The sequence below is a fragment of the Lissotriton vulgaris genome, chromosome 9, assembly GCF_964263255.1.
Source record: "Lissotriton vulgaris chromosome 9, aLisVul1.2, whole genome shotgun sequence".
NCBI classification, from domain to species: Eukaryota; Metazoa; Chordata; class Amphibia; order Caudata; family Salamandridae; genus Lissotriton; species Lissotriton vulgaris.
In genome coordinates, this window is record NC_141697.1 from 931,393,408 (window position 1) to 931,421,096 (window position 27,689).

General features: G+C 45.0%; 1 protein-coding gene across 1 annotated transcript in view; it reads left to right on the forward strand.

The window, feature by feature from the left end:
- IP6K1 (inositol hexakisphosphate kinase 1) overlaps positions 1–27,689 on the forward strand; it is a 443,018-nt gene that overhangs the window by 295,505 nt on the left and 119,824 nt on the right. The window contains exons 4-5 of the mRNA XM_086938771.1: positions 26,016–26,357; positions 26,603–26,813. Coding sequence (XP_086794897.1) covers positions 26,135–26,357; positions 26,603–26,813 — 434 coding nt within the window. The 5' untranslated portion in view covers positions 26,016–26,134. The remainder of the gene's footprint in view (positions 1–26,015; positions 26,358–26,602; positions 26,814–27,689) is intronic.

Consider the following 27,689-nt stretch of genomic DNA (forward strand, 5'->3'; position numbering starts at 1 on the left):
GTGAAGCATTAAGAGGGGCCACGTGGTCTCTCCACCAGATCCCACAACCGTTATCCTTGAGTAGAGGTATTGCTCTTTGTGGCAATCACCCTTGGACCAGGTTTATTGCTTTCTTAGACCTTTTCCCCTTGGCATATTTCTTGTACTATGTTTTATCTAATTTATTATTGTTTTACAAAGGTTTTTGTATGTCATGGATGCGCTCTGTATGAAAGTGCTGATCGATGGGATTGGGCTTCCATTTTTTATGTAAGGCTTGTGGGGATTTCTTGTGTTCATGCAGTGATGTGTGTTTTTAAAGGTATTTTTATGGTTCTGTGCTTTTTGGATCTTCTGTAGATAGACATATAGTTTTATGATGATAATTTAGAGTCAAATAACTTACTTCTGCAACCATTTGCTTAGCAGATCACATTGTCATGCAGTCACCCTTCTCCTCTCCCACAAATTTCCCTAGGTGTATTAGAACCAATGAAGGTATTTGTTTCCTCTCTGCATTTGCTGAGTCGATTCAACCACCTCTGTCAGGGACTCAAGGGCATCATGTCATTTCTTGTCGGACTGGAACCCTACATCCGCTTCCATTGCCAGCCTCCCCAGGGTTAATGGAAAAATACTGTACAGTTTCATAAAAGTACTGAGCAAGTAAAATCATTTAACTATTTAGACACTACTACAGCCCACAGACCACGCCCACTGCCGCGAGGCCACGCCCCTTTCACCGAACCAATATAAGCCGCGCTGACTACTAGCTCGCACTAGAGGACATTTGACTCCTGAGGCGGAAGCCGGGAGAAGCGCTCGTAATTTTAGAAACACTTGTATTTGGCACTTATTGTTTTTACCTTGTAGCTTTCTCATTTCTGGGCATCTTCCCACCAAAAACCTTGCTGGATAATCCCGCGCAGCGGATGTAAGCGCGGGCTGGGGAAATTATCGCCGCCATCACTACTACAGCCCACAGGCCACGCCCACTGCCGCGAGGCCACGCCCCTCCTCCAGCGGACGAGCGCAGCGGGAGCGCCTAAGGCAAGCCCGTCTGCGCCCGTCCGCGGCCGGACGGGGGCAGAGGCACAGCACTATGCTCATTTTGTCTCTTATCCCCCTGAAACTCTGTGTGCACACCAAGGTCCTTGGGACTTAAATCAAGAAGCGTTGGGGCACATCACGGATGCCGGGATCTTAAGCGTTCATCCCTTGCCCTCTGTACCACCCAATTTGCCGTCACTAGTCCAACCTTCCACCTGCCTCAGCTATTCCACTTCTCAAGCAAGCGATACACCGACCATTTCTGCCTTCCTACTAAATACTCGGTCGGCTGTAAAACACCACCTCGACCTGTTCATTCTCTTGGACACTCAGAAACCCAACCTACTATTCCTCACGGAAACCTGGTTTTGCCAGGATTCCCTGCCCAACTTACTTGCGGCCCTGCCCTTCTCGTACTACGCTCTCCGGGCCGATCGACCTCCCGGCAAAGCAGGTGGGGGAGTGGCTCTGATTATCCGCTCTGACTTACACTTCGAACCACAATCCTACCCATCAATCCCAGAAGTGGACTACCTAGTTGTACGTTCTAACTCCTTTCAGACACCTATCACTTGTGTTCTGATGTACCGCCCTCCCAAAAACATGCCGCACTTCCTTCCAGCTTTCCAGGATTTGCTAGCTACTCTAGCTGTGAACAACTCGGCGGTCCTGTTACTCGGAGACTTCAACTTTTGGCCATCTGATCCGGCTGAAGATGCTCCTTCGAGAGACTTCACGGAATCACTTCACAGTATGAATTTTACATCACATATTCATACCCCAACCCACGTTCAGGGTCACATACTGGACCAAGTTTGGTCCCTCAATATCCCCATCCATGCCCCTACTGTCACCCCCTGTCTCTGGTCCGACCATCACTTGATTTCCTTTTCCTTGGATTTAAGCCCGACCACAAAACCCCCCTGCCTAAGAACACCTGGGCTCGCAATTGGGGCAAAGTCGATATCCCTTCACTCTGCTCCTCTTTATTAGCTTCTAGTCCAGTCCCAGAGAAACTGGCCACACCGCTTCAAGTAGAAACTCTAAATAACTGGCTGTCCAAGGCCTGTGATCAGGTAGCCCCCCATAGACGCATTAGGGTAAGACTTGCCCATGACGTCAACAAGTGGTTCAGTCCAGAGCTCAAGGAGATAAAACTGGCTGTCCGCCGAGCAGAACGTGCCTGGAGACGCACTTACTGCTCTGCCTCTAAATCATTGTACTCCTCCAAACAGGCTGAGTACAAGAAAGCCATCCTAGACTCTAAAATCAATTACTTCTCGAACAAGACCCTCCTGGCAGAGAACCAACCCAGAGAAATCTGCACCACAGTTTTTGAACTGGCTTCTTCAGACACGACTACCTCCAAACCGGTACCTTCCCAGCCCCTGTGTGACTCACTCAATAACTATTTCATCAACAAAATTGCTGACATTATGGCCAACATTCCCTCCCCAGCCTTCTCAAACCCCGAACCACCACCCAATACCCACCACCTTGATCACATAACTCCGTTGTTTCAAGAAACTCTTCTCTCTCTGCTCCCTTGCGTCAAGTCTGGATCCCCCTCCGACATCTGCCCAGCTTACATCTTGCGTGACATCTTCCTCACCTGCCCTATCCCTCCTCTTACCTTCCTTAATGAGACCCTCGGGTCAGGAACTGTCCCTCCTTGTCACAAATCAGCCACCATCGTCCCAATTCTAAAAAAAACAGGCGCAGACTCAACATCGCTAGCAAACTATCGGCCCATCTACCTACTCCCTTACTTGGCCAAAGTCCTCGAGCGTCACGCCACCAAAGTCCTCAGCTCTTTCATCGAGGACCGCGGCTACCTCGCACCGTGCCAAGCAGGGTTTCGCCCTCTCCACTCCACCGAAAAAGTGGTGGTTTCTGTCCTGGACACACTTAAAGAAGGGCTAGATGCAAACCTCCCACAGGCACTGGTTCTTCTCGACCTGTCGGCCGCCTTCGACACGGTGGATCACACCATCCTTCTCTCCCGTGTCGAGGCGGCAGGCATTGGAGGTTCTGCCCTGACCTGGCTCAGCTCATTCCGGAGCGACCGCTCACAGGCAGTCCATCTGGCGAATTTCTCCTCTGAGGCCCGCAAAGTACAATGTGGTGTCCCCCAGGGATCTTCTCTCTCCCCCCTTCTCTTCAACTTGTATATCTTTCCACTTATCTTTGCCCTTCAGAGGATGGAGGTCACAGTGTTTAATTACGCTGATGACCTCCAGCTCATTTTCAACCTCTCTGACTCTTCTGATTCTATCTATAATTTCCAGTCGGTGATGGTCTTTATCAGGGATTGGATGAGCTTTAACCATCTCAAGCTCAACCCTGATAAGACCGAGCTTCTCCTCACTGGCGGCAAACTCAACCCTTGGTCTTCTATCTTTTGGCCCCCTTCTTTTGGTCCCCCCCTCTCCTTCTCCCTCCGTCAAAACACTTGGGATCACCCTTAACCAACATCTCACCTTACACTCCCAGATCAGCACGGTAGTTTCCTCCTGCTTCTTTATTTTGCGCACTATTCGAAAGATCTCACGGTTTTTCTCCGTTCCTGCTCTCAAACTGATCCTGATGGCTATGGTCCTGTCCCGTTTAGACTACGGCAATGTTCTGTACAACAGCGCCCCTGCGTACGCCATCCGGCGGCTCCAACTGGTGCAGAACCAAGCTGCTCGCTTGGTCTACGGCTTACCCAAATCGCATCACATCACACCCCTCCTAAAATCCCTCCACTGACTCCCTATCGGAGAAAGGGCCCTTTTTAAGATGGGATGCATTACGTTCCAGGCCCTCGCGGGAACAGCCCGTCTTTCATCAAGTCCAAAATCGAACCCTACATCCCCAGCAGACAACTGCGCTCCTCCTCCTTGTCCCTCTTGGTGGTGCCCAGGTTCAAGAAGAGTAGAATGGGAGGCTCTAAGTTCTCCGTCGTAGCCCCGCAATTCTGGAACACTCTACCTCTCCTACTGAGATCAAATCCATCCTACCTAGAGTTTCGCAGCACCCTGAAAACTACTTTGTTTTCACAGGCTTTTAAAATCTAAAACCGCTCTACCACCCTACTCCGGATTCCTCCTCAACAGCGCCATGAAACCGCCTGGTGAACAAGCGCTCAATAAATACTTTTAAATTCAAATTCAAATTGCTCAAAGTGTACCAGCTGTGCAGTTAATCAACGAGTTCAGTTAAGCCTATTTCAAATGCAAGTAATATATACTGAAATTAAAACTAAAATGTCTGACTAAAATTGACAGACACAATGTTGATCTCAAAATCACGATACACCAATTCATGCTATGCGAGGGACTGTCCCACAGCAAGTGGTGGAAAGGAGCTGAGTTATGGCCGGTGGCAGAAAGAGTAGTCTTATGGAAGGGCGATAGGAGTGGGTCACATAGAAAACCCTAGCAGATGATTAAATAGAAATGCTTGCTTCCTTCACATGAGCCTGGAATGTTGTAGCATAATTTTTGGTCGATTTGGGGCTCTGCAGTTAATATTGACGGTTCTGATGGATGGACCACTTGAAATGGGTGCCTGGTGGCCCCTGTCGCCAGCACACCAACCAAATGTGGATTACAGGATATAAGGGTAGAGATTAAACTCGTGTAACTAGTCACCTTAAGGGAAAAACACAGAGGGAACCAGGCAATGGTTATTAAATAAGTCCTGTTTTCTTACAGGTTTTATCGGTTTAGGCAGTCGTGCATAGTACAATATTTACCACGGGATTTATTGCTTCTGAGTAAATAATTCAATTGAAATGTTTATAGGTTTAGTCATGGAAAAAATGTTTACACATTTTTTTTATTGGGTTTCATTGATTTTTTACATCTGTAGTTACAACAGGTTGAAGAAGAGAACACGTTGCATCCAGCAAGTGCATTACAGTTTCAGTAGAAAAAGCAACAGGATACCAGATTTGGAGATTTCACAAACAGAATGATAGAAAAATAACAGTGAGCATTAGAATGCCTGTGTTTTAATTTGTACGTTATTAGATGGGCTGAAAAAAAAGGAAAGTATTGGCTCGTTGTCGGGTTGGGATGATGAATCCTTAAACTGCTTGTTACTGTGTGATGCAGTGCCATATTTTAAAACTTCCCTGTGTGCCTTGGTAGGATGTTAGAGACCCAATGGAAGATGCTATGTGGAGCCTCCGTCAACTGGTGTGGAAGGCTAGAATGGGGGGTGGGTGTCAAGTTTGAAAGGAAGTAACCAGGGAAGGGCACAAGCCGTATTGGGACGATGGTGTTAGATTACATTAGAAAGAATTGCGGGCCGAAGGATAATGTACAGGAAGGGAGGCAAGCATGGGGATGATCACGGGGGTAGTGTGACCTCTACCATGTCACGATCCTTCCTGGGAGGATTGGGTAATTTTGGGGTAATTGGAGGGGAAATTGAGTATACGCACTGGGGGTATTGAGCATTGCACAGAGCTGCTTTAGGTCTCCGTTGGGCATAGTGGATGAGGGGGGTTATTCAATTTCAGGAAGTTGAGTGTGGGAAGAGGGTCCTCAGTAGTTAGTTCCTTTCACCTTGAAAACAGTGTCTCAAGCTGCGGCTATAAGGCATCGGCAAATTAGTCAAGCTTCGTACCAGAGCAGTGCTGAGCTTTAGGCCTGTCCCCAGGACAGCAGTGCCTTGTGCCACTGAGGGAGATCTGGGGGTTGTTGGGCTCTCCAGTTCATGGTTAGGAAACACTTGGCCAACAGGAGAACGAGGTTGGCAAAGCACGCCAGCACCAGTGGCCTCCCTGGAATTTAATGTGTCGAGTTGTGTGTCTGAAGCTGGTGAGTCATGTATGGCGAGCCAGAACCAGGTTATCTTTGGGCAGGATCCAAGCATATTTCTGAGATCGGCTGCTAAGGCAAATAAGATTAGCTGTGGGAAACGTATGGTTTAGTCGAGAGGATGTGAGGTGTATGGCCTGTGGAGCATCATATATTTGATGTTAATATACCAGTATACCAGCGTACCTGAAGACAGTCTGGGGGAACTCCGGTTCTCTGGACCACTCGGTATTGTGGAGATGGCTCGCCAGCTCCTCTCCCCAAAGGTGGCGGAGGTGGGATAATGGGAGTCCCATATGTTCCCTGACAGCTTTGTATAACCAAGTAATGATGTCGGCCACCTCCCATGAGGTAGAGGTATGTATCACCGCGTAGGTAGGCGGGGTCTATGTCTAACGCTCCCCATAGTGAGCGGAATGCTATGCTATGCTATGGGCATTTATAATGCGCGCAGCTGCTCCAGCAAAGGAGCGTCCCGGCGCACGACAAGGTAGAGCACAGCAACGCTAAAAGCAAGGATTGAAAGAGAATACCGCTACAGGGCAGAATTAAAATAAGAAAGTTTTGATAGCCTTTCGAAACAGCAATAGATCCTCCATCAAACTGATTTCTACAGGAAGAGAATTCCAAAGCGCTGCCGCTCTCACACGGAAGGATCGGCCCCCAGCACGACTAAGCTTAAACCGGGGAACCACAGCGAGAGCTTGGCCCAAGGATCTGAGAGAGCGGGTAGGAATATAGAGGGACAAGAGGTTGGTAAGGATCTGGGGAGCGGACCCTTTCAAAATTTTAAAGGCCAAACATAAGACCTTCAACTGGATTCGCATCTTGACCGGCAGCCAGTGCAAGGAGCGTAGAGTGTTCGAGACGGAGCAGAACCTAGGGAGGCCAACTACCGCTCTAGCAGCAGCGTTTTGAACGCGCTGCAGGCGAGCGATTTCTGCCTGTTTGGCCCCCAACAGTAAAGAGCTGGCGTAATCCAGCCGGGAGATCACCGTCGCCTGAATCACCAACTGCCTAGTCAAGGCATCAAAAAATTTGAGGACCGGTCTTAAGCCCCGAAGAACACTAAAACAGCAGGCGGCAGTTCTCTTAGTATGGCCAGCAAAATGCTGTTGTAATTTTCCCATGTGTTAGGAACAGATCCGGGGGATGTTTTAGTCTTGGTGGAGTTGATTGGAAGTAAGGATCTGAGTGTCTTGAAAGAGGTCGCCCACGGTATCGAAGGACTGTGCATGGCATTCTGTCAGCTGATCAGCAGTGAAAGAACCCAACGGTCGTGGTAGGCCCTGGAGGGAAATATTAGGGGGGGGGCTTTTTTCGTCAGCTGGAAGACCCTGGCTAGACACTTTCTGGTGATCCACCCATGCAGGGTCCAATATTGACATCAGCGTTTAATAGAGGGGTGAAGGAGCTGGAGTCTGACGTATAGGGGGAGAGGGCCTTCCCCTGCACTTGTCTTGTACAGATTTGTGCCTACCAGCCAGAGAGACACCCATTGGCACTGACCTGCTACATAGCAAGATTAGAAGGATGGTACCCCAAGCCCACACATGACCCGCCGGCTATTGGAATTCATGCAGGGCTTCCTGTTGCCTCCCACAGTAGGTCGCCCAGCATTTGATCCAGGTCTTGAAAGAAATACCAGTGTAAGAACATTGGCATGATTACAAAGTAATATAGGAGGCGGGGAGGACAATAATTTAGGAACGCGGTATCCTTCCTGTTAGAGCGAGGGGTAGCCGCTGACAAAATCGCATTTGGGACTTGAGTGCTGTGAAAGCACGTTTCAGGTTGCCCTCATGCATGTCCCTTTGAAATAATATATTAAGACCCTTGGGTATCAGACCCTACTGTCTTCTAGGTTAATGGATATTGCCCAGGTGAATCACCTATGGGGGGACGTTGTGGTGAAATGGATAGGCGCACGATTTCCCCCAGTTTACTCCGAGGCCCGTAGCTTCCTCGAAGTCCTGCAATGTCACATATAACTAAGCTGTGTCCGCCGAGGCATCCTGGATGTATAATAGCAGGTCAGCTTTGTATTGCAACTTGTATAGTTCCGTCCAAGGAGATTCCCCATTGGTGGTGTTCCAGGTGAAGGCTATGGGCCAACGACTCCATGGCGACGGAGAATAGAATTTTGGGAAAGTGGGCATCCCTGGTGCATTTGGCGACCTATGGAAAGGGAGGGGAGAGAGATCAAGCGAACATTTGGCACCCTGGATGCTGGATATAAGTATAGCCTGACGAGCAGCATCCCCCGATCATGAAGCATGACATCCATTGTTGACTCTCCGCCAATTGGTCTGTCCACTGCCTATCCCTCTCTTTCAGGAACATTGACCCCCCATTATTGTTTTGTCTTTATATACTAAATATCAATAACAAAATATTTGCAGAAAATTTCAAATTCAGTAAAGAAAATGCATTTAGTGAACTTTTATAATTAAAATTCCAAGCTAGCATTCTTGCACACTATATCTGGCCCTGCCCAGAGCTAAATAGGCAAACATTAGAAGGATAGGTTTCCATCGACGGGTCCTAGAGCTTTCCATTCCTCAGCGATGAAGGGTGAGCAGCTCCTTCCAGGCTGAACTAAACTTTTCTCGCTGTAAAAATGTGTAACTTTATTTCTAATTCCCTTTCAGGGTGAAAACACAATTTTTTTGTTATACAACTGTTCGAGTGAACAGCACTCCCACTTCGATCCATGGTCATAAATATTGCAATCACACCGAAAATGTATCTTGAAGATTCCTCCCACTGTCCTGTAAGCCAGTACTCCTGCAAGAACTCTGATATTACTGTTATGCTGGGTCCATAATGCGTATCATTTGAACCCCTTACTTGCATGTACAAGCGTTTATTGACTTTCCTTAAAACCAAACAAAAAAGCAATAACGTTCCTGCTTTATGGGCGTTTTTCTGATCATTGTCGCTGTCAGAAAAGAAGCATGACCTACGGTTAGATAGAGGTCACATCAGAAACTTCTAATGGGCCACTATGCCACATGAACTATGTGTGGGGGCTTCACCAGATTTGAAGCAAGGATAAGGTGGTATGGTACTGTAGACAGCTTTGAAGTAATATAGGTCCTGCAGTTAACTTGGACAGTACTTTGCCATCTTGCTGTAACTAGATACTGTCAACGGCAAAAGAAAGAGATGCCAGCTGGGAGGTTTTCTGAAACAATGTAGAGTCTGATATATAAAGAACCGATTTATATCCTTTTTTGTGTTTTCATGTTATCTTGGTTGAATTCTTTTTGTACTTCCTTTTACTGACAATGTCCGAGACTGACACCTTCGCTTACAGCGTAGACCAATTAAAAAAATTATTAAGTGCTCCACCAGTTTTTGCATCAGCTTCCCTAAGTGCAACAGCTAAAGTTCAGAACGAATCAGACAAACTATTACGGCTTAAGAAGAAACAGATTAGGACAGATCTGCACGGCCACTTTCTCCTTCAACATCTTGGAGAAGGAACAATCCCGGCTGGTCTTCAAATTAAAAATATCCCTGTAATTTTCACGGACGATCCAGTATTCAAAAAGGGTTTCAACTGTATTGAAACCAAATGCAGTAGGGACCTGATGGTCCTTACTGTCGAAATATCGCTGAGAATTTCAAAAAAAGAGCTAGAGGAAATTGAAACTTTGCAAACAGAAATCATAGGCAATCAGGCTATCACAGACTCTAAAACACTCCTTGAAAAGGTGGAAAAAGAAATTCTACAATTTAAAGACCATACCATCATTCAAAAGAGCAATCAATTTGATAAAGACAAGAAGAATTTCGCTTTAGACTCAGTATATCCTTACTTGCAGGCAGATTTCTATACAAAGGCGGAATCAAGAAGATATCCGACAGAAAATCAGGGCAGATCAAAGAACCAATTCATCTCGTTCTCAGAGACATCCTCCTCCTCAGAAGGAGAAGTAGAGGGAGGAGATAATCGCCCAAATAGAAAAAGAAAATGGAATCCTCAACAGCACCAACAGGGCTCTTCTTTTTTAGGAAGAGGCCAGTCCAAACCAAGGGAACGTATTCGATTCAACAATCAACCTTGAGAAATGACAACACGGAGACAGCACTACAAAAGTTAGAGAATTCACCCATCTTCAATTTATCAAATAAGATCTTGACAAGTGCAGAGGAACGTATCCTGAACAAGGGCTTAAGTTTCGTCCCCACAAAGAAAACTGACTTTGTAAAACTCAAAACAGAATTTATCACATTTTGTCAAACTGAGATTGCGACCGTTCTTTTCTGAAAAAAATACCCCTTCAACAATGGAAGTAACAGGCCTGCGGAGAAAATCTACCTTCTGCCCACCTGGCAGTCTAGTTCCCAAGGAAGAATTGGTCTTTGAAAAAACTGTATTGTCAGCCATTTCAGAGATGGAAAAGAAAACAAAATATGTTAAACATAACATCTCAAAAGACCAAAAAGAGGCTTTAATTGCACTGAAAAATGACCTCCAAGTCATTATAAAGCAGGCGGACAATGGAGGCTCCATCGTAGTATGGGATACAAATGAGTATACAAAGGAAGTTCTTAAACAGCTGGACGACTTAAATTGTTATAAGAAGATTCCGAAAGATCCAACTAAGGAATTACAAGGACAACTCTTTGCTATGTTGAAAGAAGGGTTTGAACAAGGATTTCTGGGACAAAAAGAATACGACTTTTTGCAGAATAAAAATCCGCGGACACCAGTATTTTATATACTCCCGATAATGCATAAGAACCCAACGCAGCCCCCCGGAAGACCAATTGTCTCTGGTTGCGACTCCCTTCTTGAACCTGTTTCAAAATATGTCGATTGTTTCCTTAAAGAATTTCTGATTGGAGTAAAATCGTATCTTCAAGATACAACTGATTTTATTAACAAACTTCAAGATGTCCAATTTACAAGAGAAAGGGATCTGCTAGTGACATTAGACGTCACTTCATTATACACACACAGATTCCCCAAGACGAAGCAGTGGCTGTGCTTACCCAATTTTTGGATGGACGAGAAAGACCTTTTAGAGTACCGACGCAATTTATTGTTGATCTGGCTACATTTGCATTAAAAAAAATTACTATGTTTGGAAGTGATTTCTTTTATCAAACAAAAGGCGTGGCAATGGGTTGCCCCTTTGCACCGGAGCTAGCGGTGCTCTTCATGTCCTTGTATGAGGAGACATTCATATACAATAATAACCCTTTTGCAGAATATGTGACCACTTGGCTCCGGTTCATCGTCATTTTTATGGTCTGGACCGGCGGAGAAGAACAATTATACATTTTCCACCATTGGTTAAACTCCAGGACGCAAGATATACAATTTAGTATATCTCAAGCAGCCTACAGAATAGCCTTCCTTGATGTCGAAGTTTACTCATACAGAGAAGGTCTAGCAACTACCCTTTTCAAAAAACCTACGGACAGAAAAAAAGCCCTTCGATTTACGAGCAACCATCCAAGGAGCCTACGCGAAAATTTGCCTTATGGACAATTTTTAAGGATCCGTCGCAATTGTTCCTATAAGGACGAGTATATTATACATGCCAACAATTTGGTGAACAAACTAAAAGAGCGGGGCTATCCAACAAAATTGGTTAAAGCAGGCATGAAGCGTGCTTGGTAGACCCCCCGTGAAACGCTCCTAGAAAGAAAAAGGACGCCATCATTACAACGCCAAGTTTGTGTAACCACCTTTTGCCCGGATTCTAATAGACTGAAAAAAGTAATCAACCAAAATTGGCACCTTCTGAAGAAACTGGATGTAGACTTCAAGACAACTCCTTTATTTGCCTTCAAAAAAGAGAGCAGTATTTCAAACTATATTGTAAGGGCGGCATTGATAAGGGAACCAAAAGGTACATTAAGACAACTGATGAGAATGGAACCAGTCAAGGGCCACCACAAATGTGGGACGTGCATTTGCTGTGAGTCAACAGTTAAAGGCGCACTGTTTACTCACAGAGGAATACACTGGAAGCATGAAACCTTTTCCAATTGTAAAACAAAATTTGTGATATATGGGATAACCTTTGCCTGTGGGTTACCATATATTGGAAAAACAAGCTAAGAAATCCGCCAGAGAATAAGTCAACACAAGTCTCGTATTAGAAAAAAAGTGGAGACTGCACCCCTTGTAAACCATTGGATCAGAAAATTACATACAGAAAAAGACCTACAGTGGACAGTAATTTCAAATGTGGAGAGAGATCCCCGTGGAGGTGACGGAGAACAAAAACTATCAAGAAGAGAGGCATTACTTATAGTGAAATTCGAAGCATAATTAAGGATTGACCCCTGTGGATAACCCAATGATAGTAAGTTAACAGTATGTCACACTATCAGGTAATAGAAAGGAGGAGAGTCCTATGGAAACTGCATGTTCCATGAACACAAGCGCCACAAGACCGTTGGAGGCATTGCGCTTCATCGCAATGACTCATTGATGCCTTTGTGACCAATGTTTTGGAAACGTCATTGATAAAATTCTAATTTCACCTCGATTTTTTTTAAATCGCAACATTAATCAGGGAATTGACTACATGAATAAATAGTGTTTCAAAAAAGCTGGCGCCGCTTTGCTACATTGGAAAACGGGTTCGAACATAAATCAAGATGAACTATATATCCCACAAACACCCGCGAAACCAGCGTCTTAAGCCATCCCGCATTGTCAAAACCACACATTGATTCCACTTGCGTGAGCAGGCACACTCTGGCTGTTCTACCTTCGAGCGAACTACCAATCCCATGAGTGCTCCGGCACGATTGATAAACAATGTCCAGCCCCTTGAACAACAGTCAAAACGATAGGCCACTGCACTCAGAAGAGAATTAATCACAAGCTCGGTGAGTTGACTGCCGATGTAGGCACCCCATTTTTTTGTTTTCATTGAGACATTTTCAACAAATTGGTTTACAACTTGCGTCCCCCCTTTTTCCCTACAGGGATTCATCAGACTACAATAATTAGAAAGCAAGCCCACAAGGGAAGGTAAGCGATCTTGTCAATTAGAAAATTATAGCATGTAGAGAAATGTGGCTTCGTTCAGCATGGATTTAAACATAGTACTCCACTTTTGTAGTGTGCCGAGAGAGTTTTTACCGGTGTTACCCATGCTGCCATCAATTGGGCTTCTTCAAAAAGAGACAGCAATGTAAGTCCAATGTGGCATTACATCAAACTTATAGTAAATACAAGAGCACGGACAGGACAGTCACGGGGACACGCCGAGATGGCGTCACCATGCGCTCTACAAATCCCTTTATTATTATTATCCCTTTCTTTCTCTTTTCCCAGTTTCCCCTACCCCTACTGTCTGCCTTAGATTCACCATCTCCTATACGAGCTATTTGTGGCGTTTGTCATTGATCTCACTCTGAGGTAAGATGCTGCAGTATACAAAACTGGTTGAGCCATGTAATAGTCAGAATAAGGGCAATCTTTGATTGGTGTCTTTTTTCTTTATAGTGAGGTTTGGTCCTGATGAGAACCCCTCAATCCAAAGGGTTTGAAACACGTAGACCATTTGAGGAACCTAACAATTGTTTGTTTATAAGTGTATGTTCTACTTAAAACAGATTTATTCAAATCAATTAGGTTCATTAAATGTAAAAAGTGTACAGTATTTTTTCCAATGGAAAAGAAAATTTCTTATGAATTATTGTTTGGTTTCCAGTATGTAAATGTATTATAGTTTGAGTATGATTGTAGTATGAATGGAGAAGTGAGTGTGGTGAGATTTGTTGACTAATGTGTAAGAATTGTTGTTGTGGGTTATTTTGTAATGTATTGTATATATTGACATAAACAGATAAAGCTTTAGAGAAAAAAATCTAATAAAAAATTTAAATAAAAGCGAGTAATGAGCTGAAGTGATGTATTGTTCATTCATCCGTTTCTAATTAGTTTTGTAATCAGCATTGGCAATTGGTTGTGGTTTTTGGTCAAGAATTTATACAGCACTTAAACAGTAATCAAGTGAAAACTCAACACACGGAGCATCCCAAACCAATTTAGAAAAATAGAGTAAAATCGAATAAATGATTTGACACCTAAACAACAAAAATCCAATCAAACAAACCGGAGATATGGAAATTCAAAGTTTTAAGGTAAACATAGGCCTAAAAGCACAAAGCGGCAACTTTGGTTATCTGATCGCGCTGGATCAAAACAAAGTCGGAAGTTCAGAACAACCACAATTGAGTGCAGGCCAGAGACGGGGACCAGGTTAATACAACTGAGAATTGTACCCTATGATCTTGGTATGGAGTGTTGCGTCACGCTGCGTAGGTTCTGATGCGGAGCTGGGCTGCAATGCGAGGTCCTGCGTCGGGTAGTACTGCGCTTCATTGGTTCCAGTGAGGAGCTGCAATGCAAGTTTCTGTGTCAAGTTGCATCATACTTCATCTGTTCAAATGAGACCCCTGATCTTGGGCTGCGAGGAGCTGCAATGCGCTGCATCTGTTCTGCGGAAACCCACAGTTGGGCCAGGAGAAGTTAGAGGGCTGTGATGTATGAGGTTGTGATGCAAAGTCCTATATCTGGTTACATTGCACAGCGTCTGTTCCAATGAGGAGTTGTAAGGACTGCTTTGTGAGGTCCTGTGTTGAGTTGCGGCACGTTGCATTGGTTTGGATGAATTGCAAGGGCCATGATGAGAGGTCCTGCATAGAGTTGCATCATACTGCATCGTTTCCGAAGAGGCCGCTCATCTGGGTCTTCAAGATGCGTTGATGGGAGTTCCTGGGTTGCGTTGAGGAAACGCTCAGTTGGGCCAGGAGGAGTACATTCTGATGTCAGCCAAGGGTCTAGGACCTAGGAGGCACCTCTTGGATCAGGTCTCACTCCAGCAGAGGCCAGCAGCAGGGCACAGGCGGGTTAAGGTGAGGCTGGGCTGATGTAGGGCAGGTCTCTGGAGCATGTCATGTCCCTGCAGCTTTGAGTCCAAGGGCTAGCTAATTGTCCCTGTGTTCTCTGTTGCCTCTAGGTTCAAGGAGTAGAGCCACACTTTCTTCCTCAGTCAGCAGTCCTTCCAGCAGCAGAGCAGTCCTTCTGAGTCTTCCACCTGTCCAGAAGTGATCTGAGGAGTGGGTCCAAGGGTCCTATTTTCATACCTGGTGCTTATAATGAAATGGAAGAAAACTTCAGGAGTAGCCAGCCACAGAGTTTGTCCTTTCATGCCTAGCTGTAGTGGTCCCAGTCTTCCCGACAGTCACAATACGCTTGTGTAAAGTTCTTTGTGTATGAGCTGAGGAAGTGACTTTGAACTGCAAGTGTGGCAGGTGACCGCTCTGCCCTTCCCATAAAATCAGGATGACCCAACCTGCCATCACCCTGGCCCTCTATTGAGGTACTGTCCGGGAGAGATAAACAAAGGCCAACTGCCAACTAGACCTAGTCATGTGACCCAGGATACAGGCTGCAGGCACCAAATGCTAAGGACAAGAAAACGTAAACTTTTTAAAAGTGGCATTTTCAGAATTGTGATTGAAAATCCGATTTTACCATTAAAGAGGATTGTAAATTATAATTCCTCAGAGACCAAGCATGACATTCCTACCTACTCCCAAACAATTTAATAACTTAACCCAATTTTATCCTATAAGAGAAGGAAGCCTCACAGTAGTGGAAAACAATTAGTGAGTGTTCCACTACCACAACATGGAAAACGTAAAAATGTGTTCAATTTCTTAAATGTTCTTCACTCTGCCCTATGTGATGTTTAGGGCCTAACAAAGAGTTGACCGTAATGTATTTATATAAAAGGCAGGTTTAGGCCAGTGAAGATTTATTTATTTATTTATTTATTTGCCAGGTCGGAATGGCAATTCAAATTCAAAAGAGACTTTATTTCGGTTTGATTCAACCATAAAAGTACACATTTCATACTGTATATACATAAAACATTGGTAAAGTGTAATTACAAAGATAAGTTTCCCTATCTACATTAGTACCTGTAATTCATTAATATATTAACATTCATTGATCCAGACAAATTCTCATTCTAAGAGACAATTTTAAAAATTCAATTATTTGGAGGATACTATCACTGTGCAACAATTGTAAATATAAAAAGGCTGGTCGTATCTGATTAAAATTAAGTTTCTTTAAAAGAACAAGCAGGTAGCGTTTACGCGGATATTCATAAAATCTACATAAAAACATAAAATGCAGCATATCCTGTGGAGACTTTCGTCGCAGCCACAGGATGCAGGAAGTTTATTAAAAACATCTTTTTTTGGTCTTATAAGCAGATGATGGAACAAATTCAATCTAAATCTTGTTAACAAGAACTTTTCATGGGTACTAAATGTGCCGAGTAGGTAAGGCTCCATTGTCATACAGGTTTTAACCATGATATAATTTATTTCCTTACACTTGTTTTCTGTAACTCAGCACCCTCCCTCACGGCCTTCCGTCGCAGAAGAAAAGACTGCTTAATTGCTTCAACATCCCCTTTTACAATTTCAGTCTGACGATCAAATAGTTCAGGGCGGCCCAGCTCACAAAAACTGGTTTTTAAATACTTCAGCCATGGGGTACCTAGTGCCTTATCATGAGAAATGAAATCATTTACAATCAGGTGTGTTAAGGGGATGTCTTGGCTCAGCCACAATTTCAAAAAGCAGGTCAATGGGCGTAGGGAGAGAATATCGCTCAAATATTCTACTCCTAACTCCTCATGAACTGCAAAGTTGGAAGTGGCGGCCGGGACACACAGGAGGCGTTTTAAAAATGCATTTTCTGCAATCTGTAGTTGTTCACAAGCCATATAACCCCAGAGTTCACTACCATAGACTGCAGTTGCTACTGATTTAGCATCATATAATTTCATCATTGCAAGCGTAGGCTTTTTCCCTAATTTTGAAGCAAAGTTGAAAATAGAAGCACTAACCCTAACCACATCACATCTTTTCTTTGCAGGTTGTGGAAAGAATCAAAAAGAACTCCTAGATAAGAGAATGTATTGGAAAATGGAATTACTACATTATCTAGTTTGAATGTGTAATGTCTTTTTGGTCGATTACCAACTTGCATAATGAATGATTTGGAGTTATTAACCAGCAGACCTCTTTCTTCCATAAACTGTTTAAAAGCATTGAGTAACGATTGGAGACCTTTTACAGTTCTAGATATTAAGACCGCATCATCTGCGTATAAAAGAACTGGAATACTCCTTCTCCCCACCCTAGGACAATCAGCTTTCACCTCCTGCAAAACGCTATCAAGTTCATTTATATAAAAGTTAAAAAGGAAATGGGCTAGTATGCAACCTTGGCGCACACCCTTCCCAGTTCTAAAATTCTCAGTTACGCCCAACTCTTGGGAATACCTGATATTCGCACTTGTGTTACTATGTAGTTCAACAAGAAAATTAACAATCCCACTGTCTACTCCCTTCTCCCTCATGGAACCCCAGAGCCTTCCCCTGTTCACACAGTCATCCTCAAGGATAGGTCCATGAAGGCTAGGTGGACTGTGCCTTTTTGGGCAATACAGTATTTGCTGAGTATTGAGTAAAGGTTTATACATTGTGTTATGGTTGATCGGCCACTGCAGAAGCCATACTGTGAGATAGACATGATGTTATTGTCCATCACCCAGTCAGAAAGTCTCTGCAGTACAATTCTCCCCACTATTTTAGCCATGGAATTAATTAGGGAGATAGGCCTATAACAGAGTGAGCTGTCCCTGTCCCCCTTTTTGAAAATCCGGACAGTGGTGGAAACCCCCCAAGAAAATGGGCACCCGACTCTAGCGGCTGCATTGATAACAGCTTCAACAATCGGTGCCCAAAACTTGGGATCAGATTTAAAAAGGTCAGGGGGTATCCCGTCAGGTCCTGGCGCTTTACCAGCTGTAAGCCCCTCTATCCCTACCATTACCTCTCCTCTATTTACTTGAAGGAGGCTGCCGCATTATCGGGGTCAGTATTTGTGATATTGTCCACCGTGTCGCCGTATAATTGCTTAAAGTGTACTACCCACTCCTCCTTAGTTATAACACTTTCTAGCCCCTCTCCTGGATCTTGCACCAGGAGTGGTTTCTTGACTACCGCCCAGAATCTAGAACTAATTTTCAGGGTTTGTGGATCCAAGATCTCATTCCATGCCTCGTTCCTCCGAGATTCTTTACGAGTGGCAGTGGCTAGTTTAAACTCTTTACGACACCCTTTGACTGTCTCCTTGTTTCAGGGGTTTGCTGCCAGGGCAGATCAGGTTGCGCGCAGCTTTAGAGCAGTCCTGATTAAACCAACGCGGTCCCTCTTTCCCAGACTTCTTTCCTGGGTCTGTCATTAAGATAGAAACTTTGTCTGTTAGACATTGAAATGCAGACAGGACCTGCATTGGATTAGAGTCATCCTGAGTGCAGCTATTAATTTCATCACTACAGGTATCTTTGATGTTTTTATATATGAGGTCAGGAGTACACATGGCCCATTTTAGGCGGCGTCTTCCATCCGTTGTCCTTACCCTGCCCCTGGACAGACTGCAACTTGTATTAACCACCCAAGGACCCCTAAGGTGGATAGTCAATGGATTGTGATCACTAAATTCATTATTTTCAATAGTGAATGAATCTGCAAAAACCTGCATCGGCAAAGTTAATAACCTATAATCTATAAATGTCCCTTTCCCATGCCCTTTGAAAGTTGGAATATCAAAGTGCTTCATGGGATCACTCAGTGCCATTGTTAAAGTAAGGTCATGGTCATTTAATAAATCATTAAAAAAGTCCCCCTTCAATGTATGTTCCAAGTGCAGGCCCTCATGTCTAGCACAATGGATTTCCTGAAGATTTTCCATTAGAGGGTCCCCACAGGGGTGAACATTAAAATCACCCATGATCATAAGGTTATGTGAGCAGTCCTTCATTGATGAACTAACATAGTCATTTAAGGTTTTAGGTTATGAAAAGCTGTGCATGTATTAGTAGAATTATAAAAATTGATCAGACCAACCATACAATTATCTCTGGCTAAAACTAAGCCTAGGATACCAGGGTTACTTGATGCCTCCTTTGTATTGTGCATGTCATAGCTACAGAAATAAACGTGACCATCCTCCCCTTTGGCCTGCCCCTGCTTACTGCTATAGCCGGTACAAAGTATGCCTTATATCCTTCAATAAAAAGGTTACTCTACTGACCAAGTCTCTTGTAAACATATAATCTGAAAGCATTTAATATATTTAATCCAGTTCTCATCTTGCATCTTAGTGGCCAGCCCGGCAACATTCCAACAAATAACATTATTTTTGTGTATTGTGAGCTGTCTTGCCTCTATAGGCTGATCTACTGGAGTTTGTGCACTACTTTGACCCTCATGCTCCTCCAGTCAATCACAAGCATCCAGGCCCGAGAACACTTCAAATCTATTCTGTGTGGCCACATTAAACCCTCTCCAACTCTGATTAACAACATTATTATTCTGTACAGGCATCTGCCATCCATTCACCCCATGGCTAGCAGTATTATACATGTATGGGGCTGCCGGTGTGGGTGGTCGAATTTGGGACATTAGCCTGAAACTTCGAGAGTCTTTGGGGGTAATTGGCCCAGGCGCATAAAAATATCTTAATGGACGCACACAGACACTGTTTGGGCTATACACTAGTGAGGATGCACGCAATAACACTGTAGCAACATGTTTAAAATTAATAACCACACAATCCTCAGTTGTAGATTTACACGAGGGACCAACTCAGTTGACCCTTTCTGTTGAAATAATTTGGTCATAATAGTGAGTTGGAAAACCACAATTTTTGTTTAACCAGGCCACTGTTCTGTTTTTCAGTGATTTTTGAGATTCCCCATGTGGTAGAGCAGGATGTTCTTCAAAGCATGGGACATTTGTCAGCACCACCACATAGGGCACACAGTCAGGCGGAAGATTTATGTTCCTAAGTTTTATTCTCTGGGTTGGCGCTGGTCTGCTACTCAGAAGTGCTGGTGCTTGTTTTTTTGGCTGGATTGCTGGTGACGGATTATTAACAGCCCTGGTTTTTACCAAGCCTTGGGGACACCGCTGCTGCACACTCTCTGCCCTGTCTGCCTTTCCCTTCACAACTTTGTTAGAATTAGTTTTTAGGGCAATCGTTTTTGGGGCAGTGGCAGGAGCCAGATGTGCCGCCAACAGTCCTCCCAGCCTTTCTACCTCAGAGGCTACTGCATCCAGTCTAGTTCGTAGTAGATTAACCAGTTCAGTGATTATCTCCTCCATCTTGCTTAATAGTGATTAGATTCTCATAATGATTAGAAGTTAAGCTTAACCCTCCCTCACTATTACCCTCCAAATTACTAACGCCTGTAGCAGGGTTACTAGCCTTACTAGCATTAGGACGGGAAGTATGAGCACTTTTTTTGTGGTTTTCCCCCTCGTTTCGCCTGAATCTTTAACACTTTCTTATTGGTCTTAGTGTTGGAAGGGCCGAGTCTGATTCTTCACTAGAGGAGTTTTGCAGATCTGAATGCACCTCCGCGTGTACCTGTACCTGTACCACAGTCCTAGGTGCCCCTTCACTACTTGAATTAGGGTTCCCTTCTATAATTCCCTCTGTCCCTTCTATCACTTGAGTGGGCGTATTTTCAGGTGATACAGGAAGATTACTACGTCCTAAAGAGGCCCTGCGCTCATTATTTATTTGGTTAAACTTTATAACCAAGAAGTTATCCATAGTGATCAGGCCAGCAACTGGCATGTCTTTGGTGAGTCTAGACATTACGCTAACAACTGTACTCTTGCGTTTAAATTAGTAGATCAAGCCACCAGTAATAGGAACAATTTACACCAAAAAAGCAAATAATATTAAGATATAAATTAAACTTAATAATAAGTCCAAAGTCTCACGTGAATGATATAGTTCTTAAAATAGATCCAGGGTCTGTGACCCGTCCCGACCTCTTCCGGCCACTGAGGGCCAAAGAGGGCCCGCCCTTTGCCCGGGCTTCGCCCGGCGCCGCCCGCGCGCATCCCGCGACCCGGAGGGAGTCTCTCGAATTTGAGCGCCTCCAGGCGCGCTCGTGGACAGAAGTCCGGTGGTGCCGCTAAGCTCCCTGGGAGCTGTAATCTCACCCTGTTGCAGCCGGTGTCCTTGGCAGTTTAAAATGGCACACACAGGCTGCAATAGCAGTCCTGAAACCTGTTTAAAAGAGCTTATTAAGTAGATGGCATAATAAGTGCTTCAGACCTACTAGCATCCTTTGATATATAGGCCTTAGATACAGGTAGTACCACTTTACTAAGGACTTGCAAGTAAATTAAATCTGGCAGTTGAGTGTAAGCACTTTTTCCATGTTTAAAGGAGAGGGAACTGCTCAATCACGTTAGCAGTGGTAACATGCACAGAGTTTTAAAAGCCAACACAAATGAGTTCAGAAAAGAGAAGGGGGGGCAAAACATTTGGGGGTGGTCCAACAGACTGCTAAGTCCAACACTTACCATATTGCAGAATGGGATAAGTATGTTCAAGAGTGCCATTTAGAGCAGGCGTGGCTAGCTGCTACGGAAGATAGCCGGAGCAAGAGATCAAGACCCTTGACACAGCAGCTGGGGCTGCGCAGCATAATGTGCCCCCTGAGGAGTTGATATCCAGGGCCCCATGTGCTGCGGAGGCTGCCAGCGGAGGCGGGAAATCTGGTCCCCGGCGGGCGAAGGAGTGGGACTGAGTGCGGCGCTCACTGCATTGAGAACCGCAATCTTGCAGACTGCAGCAGCCACCAACAAAAGCATGAGACCAGAGAGACACAGCGCCATGGACCTTCCGAAGACGGTAAATCTGCAACTTTCTGGCCGCTGCCTGGGGGAGCTTGGTGTAACACGGAATAGGCCACACCCCTTGGATGTGCGGAACGGCTGGGGCTAAGAAAAGCAGACGCGGAGGAGCCGAGAGTTGCCAGGCCTCATAGGCCCAGACTGTAAGTGGTAAGCCTGGTGTTTGGCCATGCCCCTCTCCTCCCACGCTTTCCTGATTTTACAAGCTGAGGTGCTTGGAGCCATGAGTCCACCGAACAGACCTTACACCGGGACGAATTACAGGCTGGGGAGGAAGCCGTGCCACCATACACTGATGCCTCGAGGTGCTGGATAATACAAGCCTAGGCGCTTCAGAGGTGAGACACCGAACGTGTGGAAGTCTTTAAGAACAGGGAGCTGTCCAGATGGCCTGTAACCACGAGTGTGACTCTAATGTGGCGTGGAGTCAAGCCGGTTGAAGTAGCCTAGGCGCCACCTGGAATTACTGTGAGCCAGCCAGATCTGCACAAGGTGACCAGGCAGCGACTTCATTGAAGTGCTGGCCCTATTTGATGGCCCTAGGGAACCCTGAGAGGCCGCAAGAGACCTCTCCTACGCAGGACTGACCTTGGCAGGCGGCAGTGAATACCATTGTGCCTGACCAGGGGCCTTGTATCCTACAGACACCCACTGTGACAGACGGTAAGGGTGCTCAAGCATCCCAGCAAACAATGCCTTGACATCAGGAGAGCACACAACCCCTGGAACCAGCAGTACACTTTCCTCTTGGTGGCCTTAGGAGCCTCTGACACATAGTCTATCTCATTATGCACCACCAACATATACCATACTGCTTGGAGGTTCGCCACCTAGCGAGCGGAATATAAGATCTCTCCCCATTGTGGGCAGTGCTGGGCTCACAGCATAGGCCCAGAGAGGGGGCTAGTTTGATTGATCCGAGATATTTGAAACCGCGCACGATTGGGGAGGTGTTGCAAATTCAGACTTAAAAAGGTATTCACTGTGAACTTAGCCTCGGTTGACTTGGTGCAAACCCTCTGGGAAGCGTACAAACAGTGGTCAGAGGCCAGGCGATCTCCCTCATTTTAGGATTTAAAAAGGTCAAAAGGGCTAAGTTTGAAGAACTACAGCAACATATTCTGTCCAAAGAGCGCCTCCTTATGGTAACAGACATGCACGGGGCAAGACACACCCTTGCCCTGAAGCAGAGAGAGTACAGAGACCAGGCGACTGATGCCGCAAGAGCAGCTCACTGTGCCACCCATCACCGTCTCTCTGAGGTGAGAAGTAAAGAGAGCAAATTATTGACGTTGCTTAACAAACTAGACCAATCCAGGCGATGGGTACTAGAAGTCAAAATGGGCGAGGTAGAATTAGTTAAATGAACAAACTCGCATAGCTGAGATGTTTGCAGACTACTATGCACAACTATACTCCCCTGCTGTGCAGACGGTTGAAGAGACTAAAGTGGCTTTACAGGACATCAGTTTGCTATGCCTATTAGGGACAGACTGGTAACAGTTAGAGTCTGATATATCTGAGGAAGAAATGGTGGGAGCTGCGGTCTGGTAAGGCCTTGGGCCCAAATGGTATTCAAATCGAATTATATAAAAATGGCCTTCAAGCTGGCCCCTCACCTGCTAAACATGTATAAAAAAAAGTAAGCAGTGGGGGCTTTACCTCGACACCAGAGGCTACCCACAATAGTGGTCATTCATAAAGAGGGGAAACCCCCTGAAGACCGCGTCTCCTACAGGCCAATCTCACTATTAAATGTGGAGGTGAAAATTCTAGTTAAGGTACTAGCCTTGTGACAGATTACGGCGATCCATTCCTTGATCCACCTGGATCAATCAGGATTTAGGCCTCACTGGAGTACAATCCTTAACCTCAGACGCCTCCATGGAGTACTGGAACAAATGGTCAACCAGCAAAAGCGAGCCCTACTCTTGCGGCTGGATGCCAAAATGGTCTTCGATACAGTGGAATGGGATCTCTTCGAAGTATTGGCCAGACTAGGCTTTGGCTCACAATTCATACAATGGATAAGGCTCCTATATGTGGAACCTCTGGCACAGGTCCGAGTTAACAGAGGGCAATTCAGGCAATGTAAGCTCCAGAGAGGCACTAGAGAGGGCTGCTCTCTTTCCCCTCTGATTTTTGCCTTTGGCAGCATGGATCCAGATGGAACCTCTGGTGAGGTCTGCGATGGGAGTACCAATGGGAAGGCAGAGTGTGTCTATGCAGATGACATGCTGCTCTATGTAACCGGCACAGACCTAACCTTAAATAGACTAATGCAGATCATAGCGACCTTTGGTAAATACTCTAGATATACCATCAATTCGCACAAATCCATATTATATCCCCTTAAGATCCCGATGCCACAGGTACCCCCTGAATGCCTGGTGACGGTCATAACTGTGGGCTTCCAATATTGGGGAATCTATATCACATCAGACCTCTTCCAGAATAATTTGGCCCCGTTGCTGAAAGGCTGACTTGCGATGTGTGAAATTGAAGATCACTTCTGCTCTCGTTGCTAGGGAGAGTGGCACTATTCAAAAATGTCACTACACTGCTTTCTATATGTCCTCCAAAACACCCTTGTGTGTAGTGCCTAACTCGTACTTCAAGGCCCTTGAGGAGGAAGTCAGAATATTGCTGTGGGACTGGGGCTGGTCACGAATTGCACTGTCTAAGCTCACATGGGGGTGCTATGATGGGGGCATCGCATTACCAGATGTCCAAAAATACTATTGGGTGGCACAGCTGACTACCATTAACAGCTGAGTCTACCTTCCGCCGGAGGAGCGGGCATGCTGCATGGATAGGCTAGTGCTAAGTCCCTGGGGATACTTACATGCTCTATATGGCTAGGCCAAATGTGGCAGCAAACTGGAGCCCACACAGACTGGTACACCTATGGCGGACTGCTCTGTCCACCTTGGGATGGAAGAACGTCATTACGCAGGCAACCCTCTATTGAACCCACCCCTGCACACGACACCCCACAGCATTTGGTGGCCCAATCGATGGTTTCCAAGCATCCCCTAAGAACCTAACCTACCTCTCCAGCCAGTGGTCACCTTCAGAAAGTCTCCTTGCCCGAGCCTGCAGCAATTTTGCCGAACTGAAGGTCTCCATTGAAAACCACAGGGTCCCCAACGTCCTCTTGGCACACTTCACCCGGCTGTCCCTGTGCCGCTGGTGGTGCAGCTCCTGTGCTGATTAATGGCCCCTGAAATTCTGACCTTAACCCCAGGAGCTCTGCTCCCACACAAAGTGGCTTGCTCTTGAGCAGTCCCTAACCGAAGGCCCTTTTAGCTAACATTGGGCCCCTGCATTCTGCACCCGCCGTCCCAGTGCTGGTGGTGAGCCAACTTTAGTGCCTACCTAGACCGTGGGGAACCTTGGTCCTAATCCCCAAAACTTCCACTCGTGAGATATTTACTTACCTGTGAAACCAATAACCCTTTTTCTCCCATAAGAACCTATGTTATGAGATTTTGGGCCTAAAATATTCCGTGTTGAATTGATGTTTGTATGGAGAAAGGATAACTGAACTGCAAACTCTAAAAAGTCTTACTTACCTTTTATTGTGAAATCCCTCTGTGTGAAGTCCAGGCTTACGACCACAAGTAGTCAATGTAATCTGAAAGTAATCAAAAGCGTTCTAAAAGCAATGACTGTGTAACTTAAGCTGCATTTTGAAGTCATACCAACCTGTAACAATTGCAAATCCATTTCCAATTGTATTTCTTTGTAAAGGTTTGCAATTGATAGTGCATTTTACCTACCTGTACCAAGTCCTGCTTGGTTCTAGCAATAAAATACAAGTATACCTTTTTTATACTTACCCAGTTGGTCTGGATTCTGTCTCCGAGTGTGTGTAATCAGCCCTTGAGTGAGTGAATACAATAAATGCTTCACACCCTCCGGATAAGCCTAGCTGCTTGCCCACACTACCACAAAGAGCGCTGTTAGTACTTAACTAATTTAGCCTCTGCTCTACCTCTGGGGACTCCCTGGACTCTGTGCACCCTATACCTTACTTTGTTATAGTATTTACAGAGCCAGCTTCCTACAGATGTATCTTAAAATTGTGCTCACATAATAGGTTTGTGTAGATCTATTTGCTCTCTTTCATGAGATATTGTGGGAATTTATTATCAAAAATCGTTGAGCATATTCTTTAAAAAAAAAATCTTCTTGATTAGTTGTTTTGGAGGTTTAGCTTGTATCTATGCAATGTAAGATTGGCTTGATTATCAGTTTCCTGCTAATTTTAGCATATAGCACGTGATGCTTAGACACAAGTCTGCTACCTTCTCCGTCCATCTACGTACCATTTGCTTATTTGTGAGTAATTGAAATACTTACAGTGAAACATTGCATTTTTTAGATCAGAAGGCTGCCTGTTCAAACCTTTATATTCTTCAGTGATTGTGAGCTAACCTACATAGTTCACCCACGGCCGCAGCCTCTTCTCATGCCCCAAGTGAGCGACGGGCCCCCAATGCAATGTGTATTTGTCAAACCATGGAAGTGGGGAAGTATGGCAAGATTGCAAATCTGGATGGAGGACGAGGGGTGCTGCTGGAACCGTTCATCCACCAGGTGGGCGGGCACAGCAGCATGATGCGGTATGATGACCACACGGTCTGCAAGCCCCTCATTTCCAGAGAGCAGCGATTCTACGAGTCTCTCCCGCCTGAGATGAAAGAGTTCACTCCAGAATACAAAGGTGATGTATGACTCATATACAGCAGTGCTAATTTTTAGGTAGAATAGATATTAAAATAAGTAAAGCTGTGGTGAATTTTTTTGTTGCATGTTTTGGAACATGAAAATTAAGAGAAAGTCAAGAGACATAGTACTATTTGATCGCCAATGCATGCCTAAGAGGATTTAACAGCTACAGAAGTCCTGTAAAAGACTTCAGGGTGATGTGTCAATTGTTGTGTTAACTTCAAATTTTGTTTTTGGCAGGTGTGGTGTCTGTGTGCTTTGAGGGAGACAGTGATGGTTACATTAACCTAGTAGCCTACCCTTATGTAGAAAGTGAAAATGTGGATCAGGAAGTTACACCTGAGAGGGACCAACCACGACGCAAACATTCACGAAGGAGCTTTCACCGATCCGGTAGTTCCACTGAGCACAAGGATGAAAAACAGGGACTATCAGTTGAAAACGCAGAGAGGTAAGGATAATGAACCTTGACTGGAAGGTGTAGAACAGTAAAGATGACATTTTAAACCGGTTAGATAAAGTAATATGCGAACTGTCAGCTATATTCTCAGTTGTTGTTGGGCAAGGGTCCTAAAAAAACCTTCTGGATAAGACAACAAGACCAGTTGGTCTGGTTAACACTAAAGGGTTTTCACATATGATTTAACTGAAGAGCAGCTGATCACTGTAATGAAAGTAATCAGTATGAGAAGTTTTCAAATGTCTGCTACAATAGAAAAAGGTTTGATTTGAAGGAAAGACTGCATGGCTACGTTCAGTTTTTGGGAGCCAGTAACATTTTGATTTTATCATGATTCTTTTGGTCAGTAGAACATAATGTAAACTCATTAAAAATTTCAAGTGAAACAAAAAAAATTGTATGGCAAAAGTTTTAGTTTTGTAAATTGTGAGAAAAACCATGATACTGGGCTTTGATCCCTACAATCAGCTGCGAGCAGGTTTTAGGTCTTGCTTGACAGTGCGGTTGTCACATGGCATATGTTTACCAATTCTGTAACCTATACAGATAGTGTAGTGCCATTGTGGCGCCCAACACCTGCTTCTATTGCAGGCTCGAGCGGACGCAATCTGCAGCGCTTCTCCCACACTGAGGGCATGAGACCCTCTGGTGGGTTGCTGCTTTCATCCTGTCTGCGCACCTCATGACGGCTGGCCTGCTGGTGTTGTCCTTAGCGCCTTCTTACTGATCTTGGGGGGCTTGCTGAAAGAAGGTACCTTGTGCACCTTCATGTTCTTGCTGTTTATTCCTCTCAGAATACCTTGGGAAGGAAGCATGTTAGCCCTAGCCAATATGGCGGCCATCCTTAGTTCCCCTATGATTGTGTCT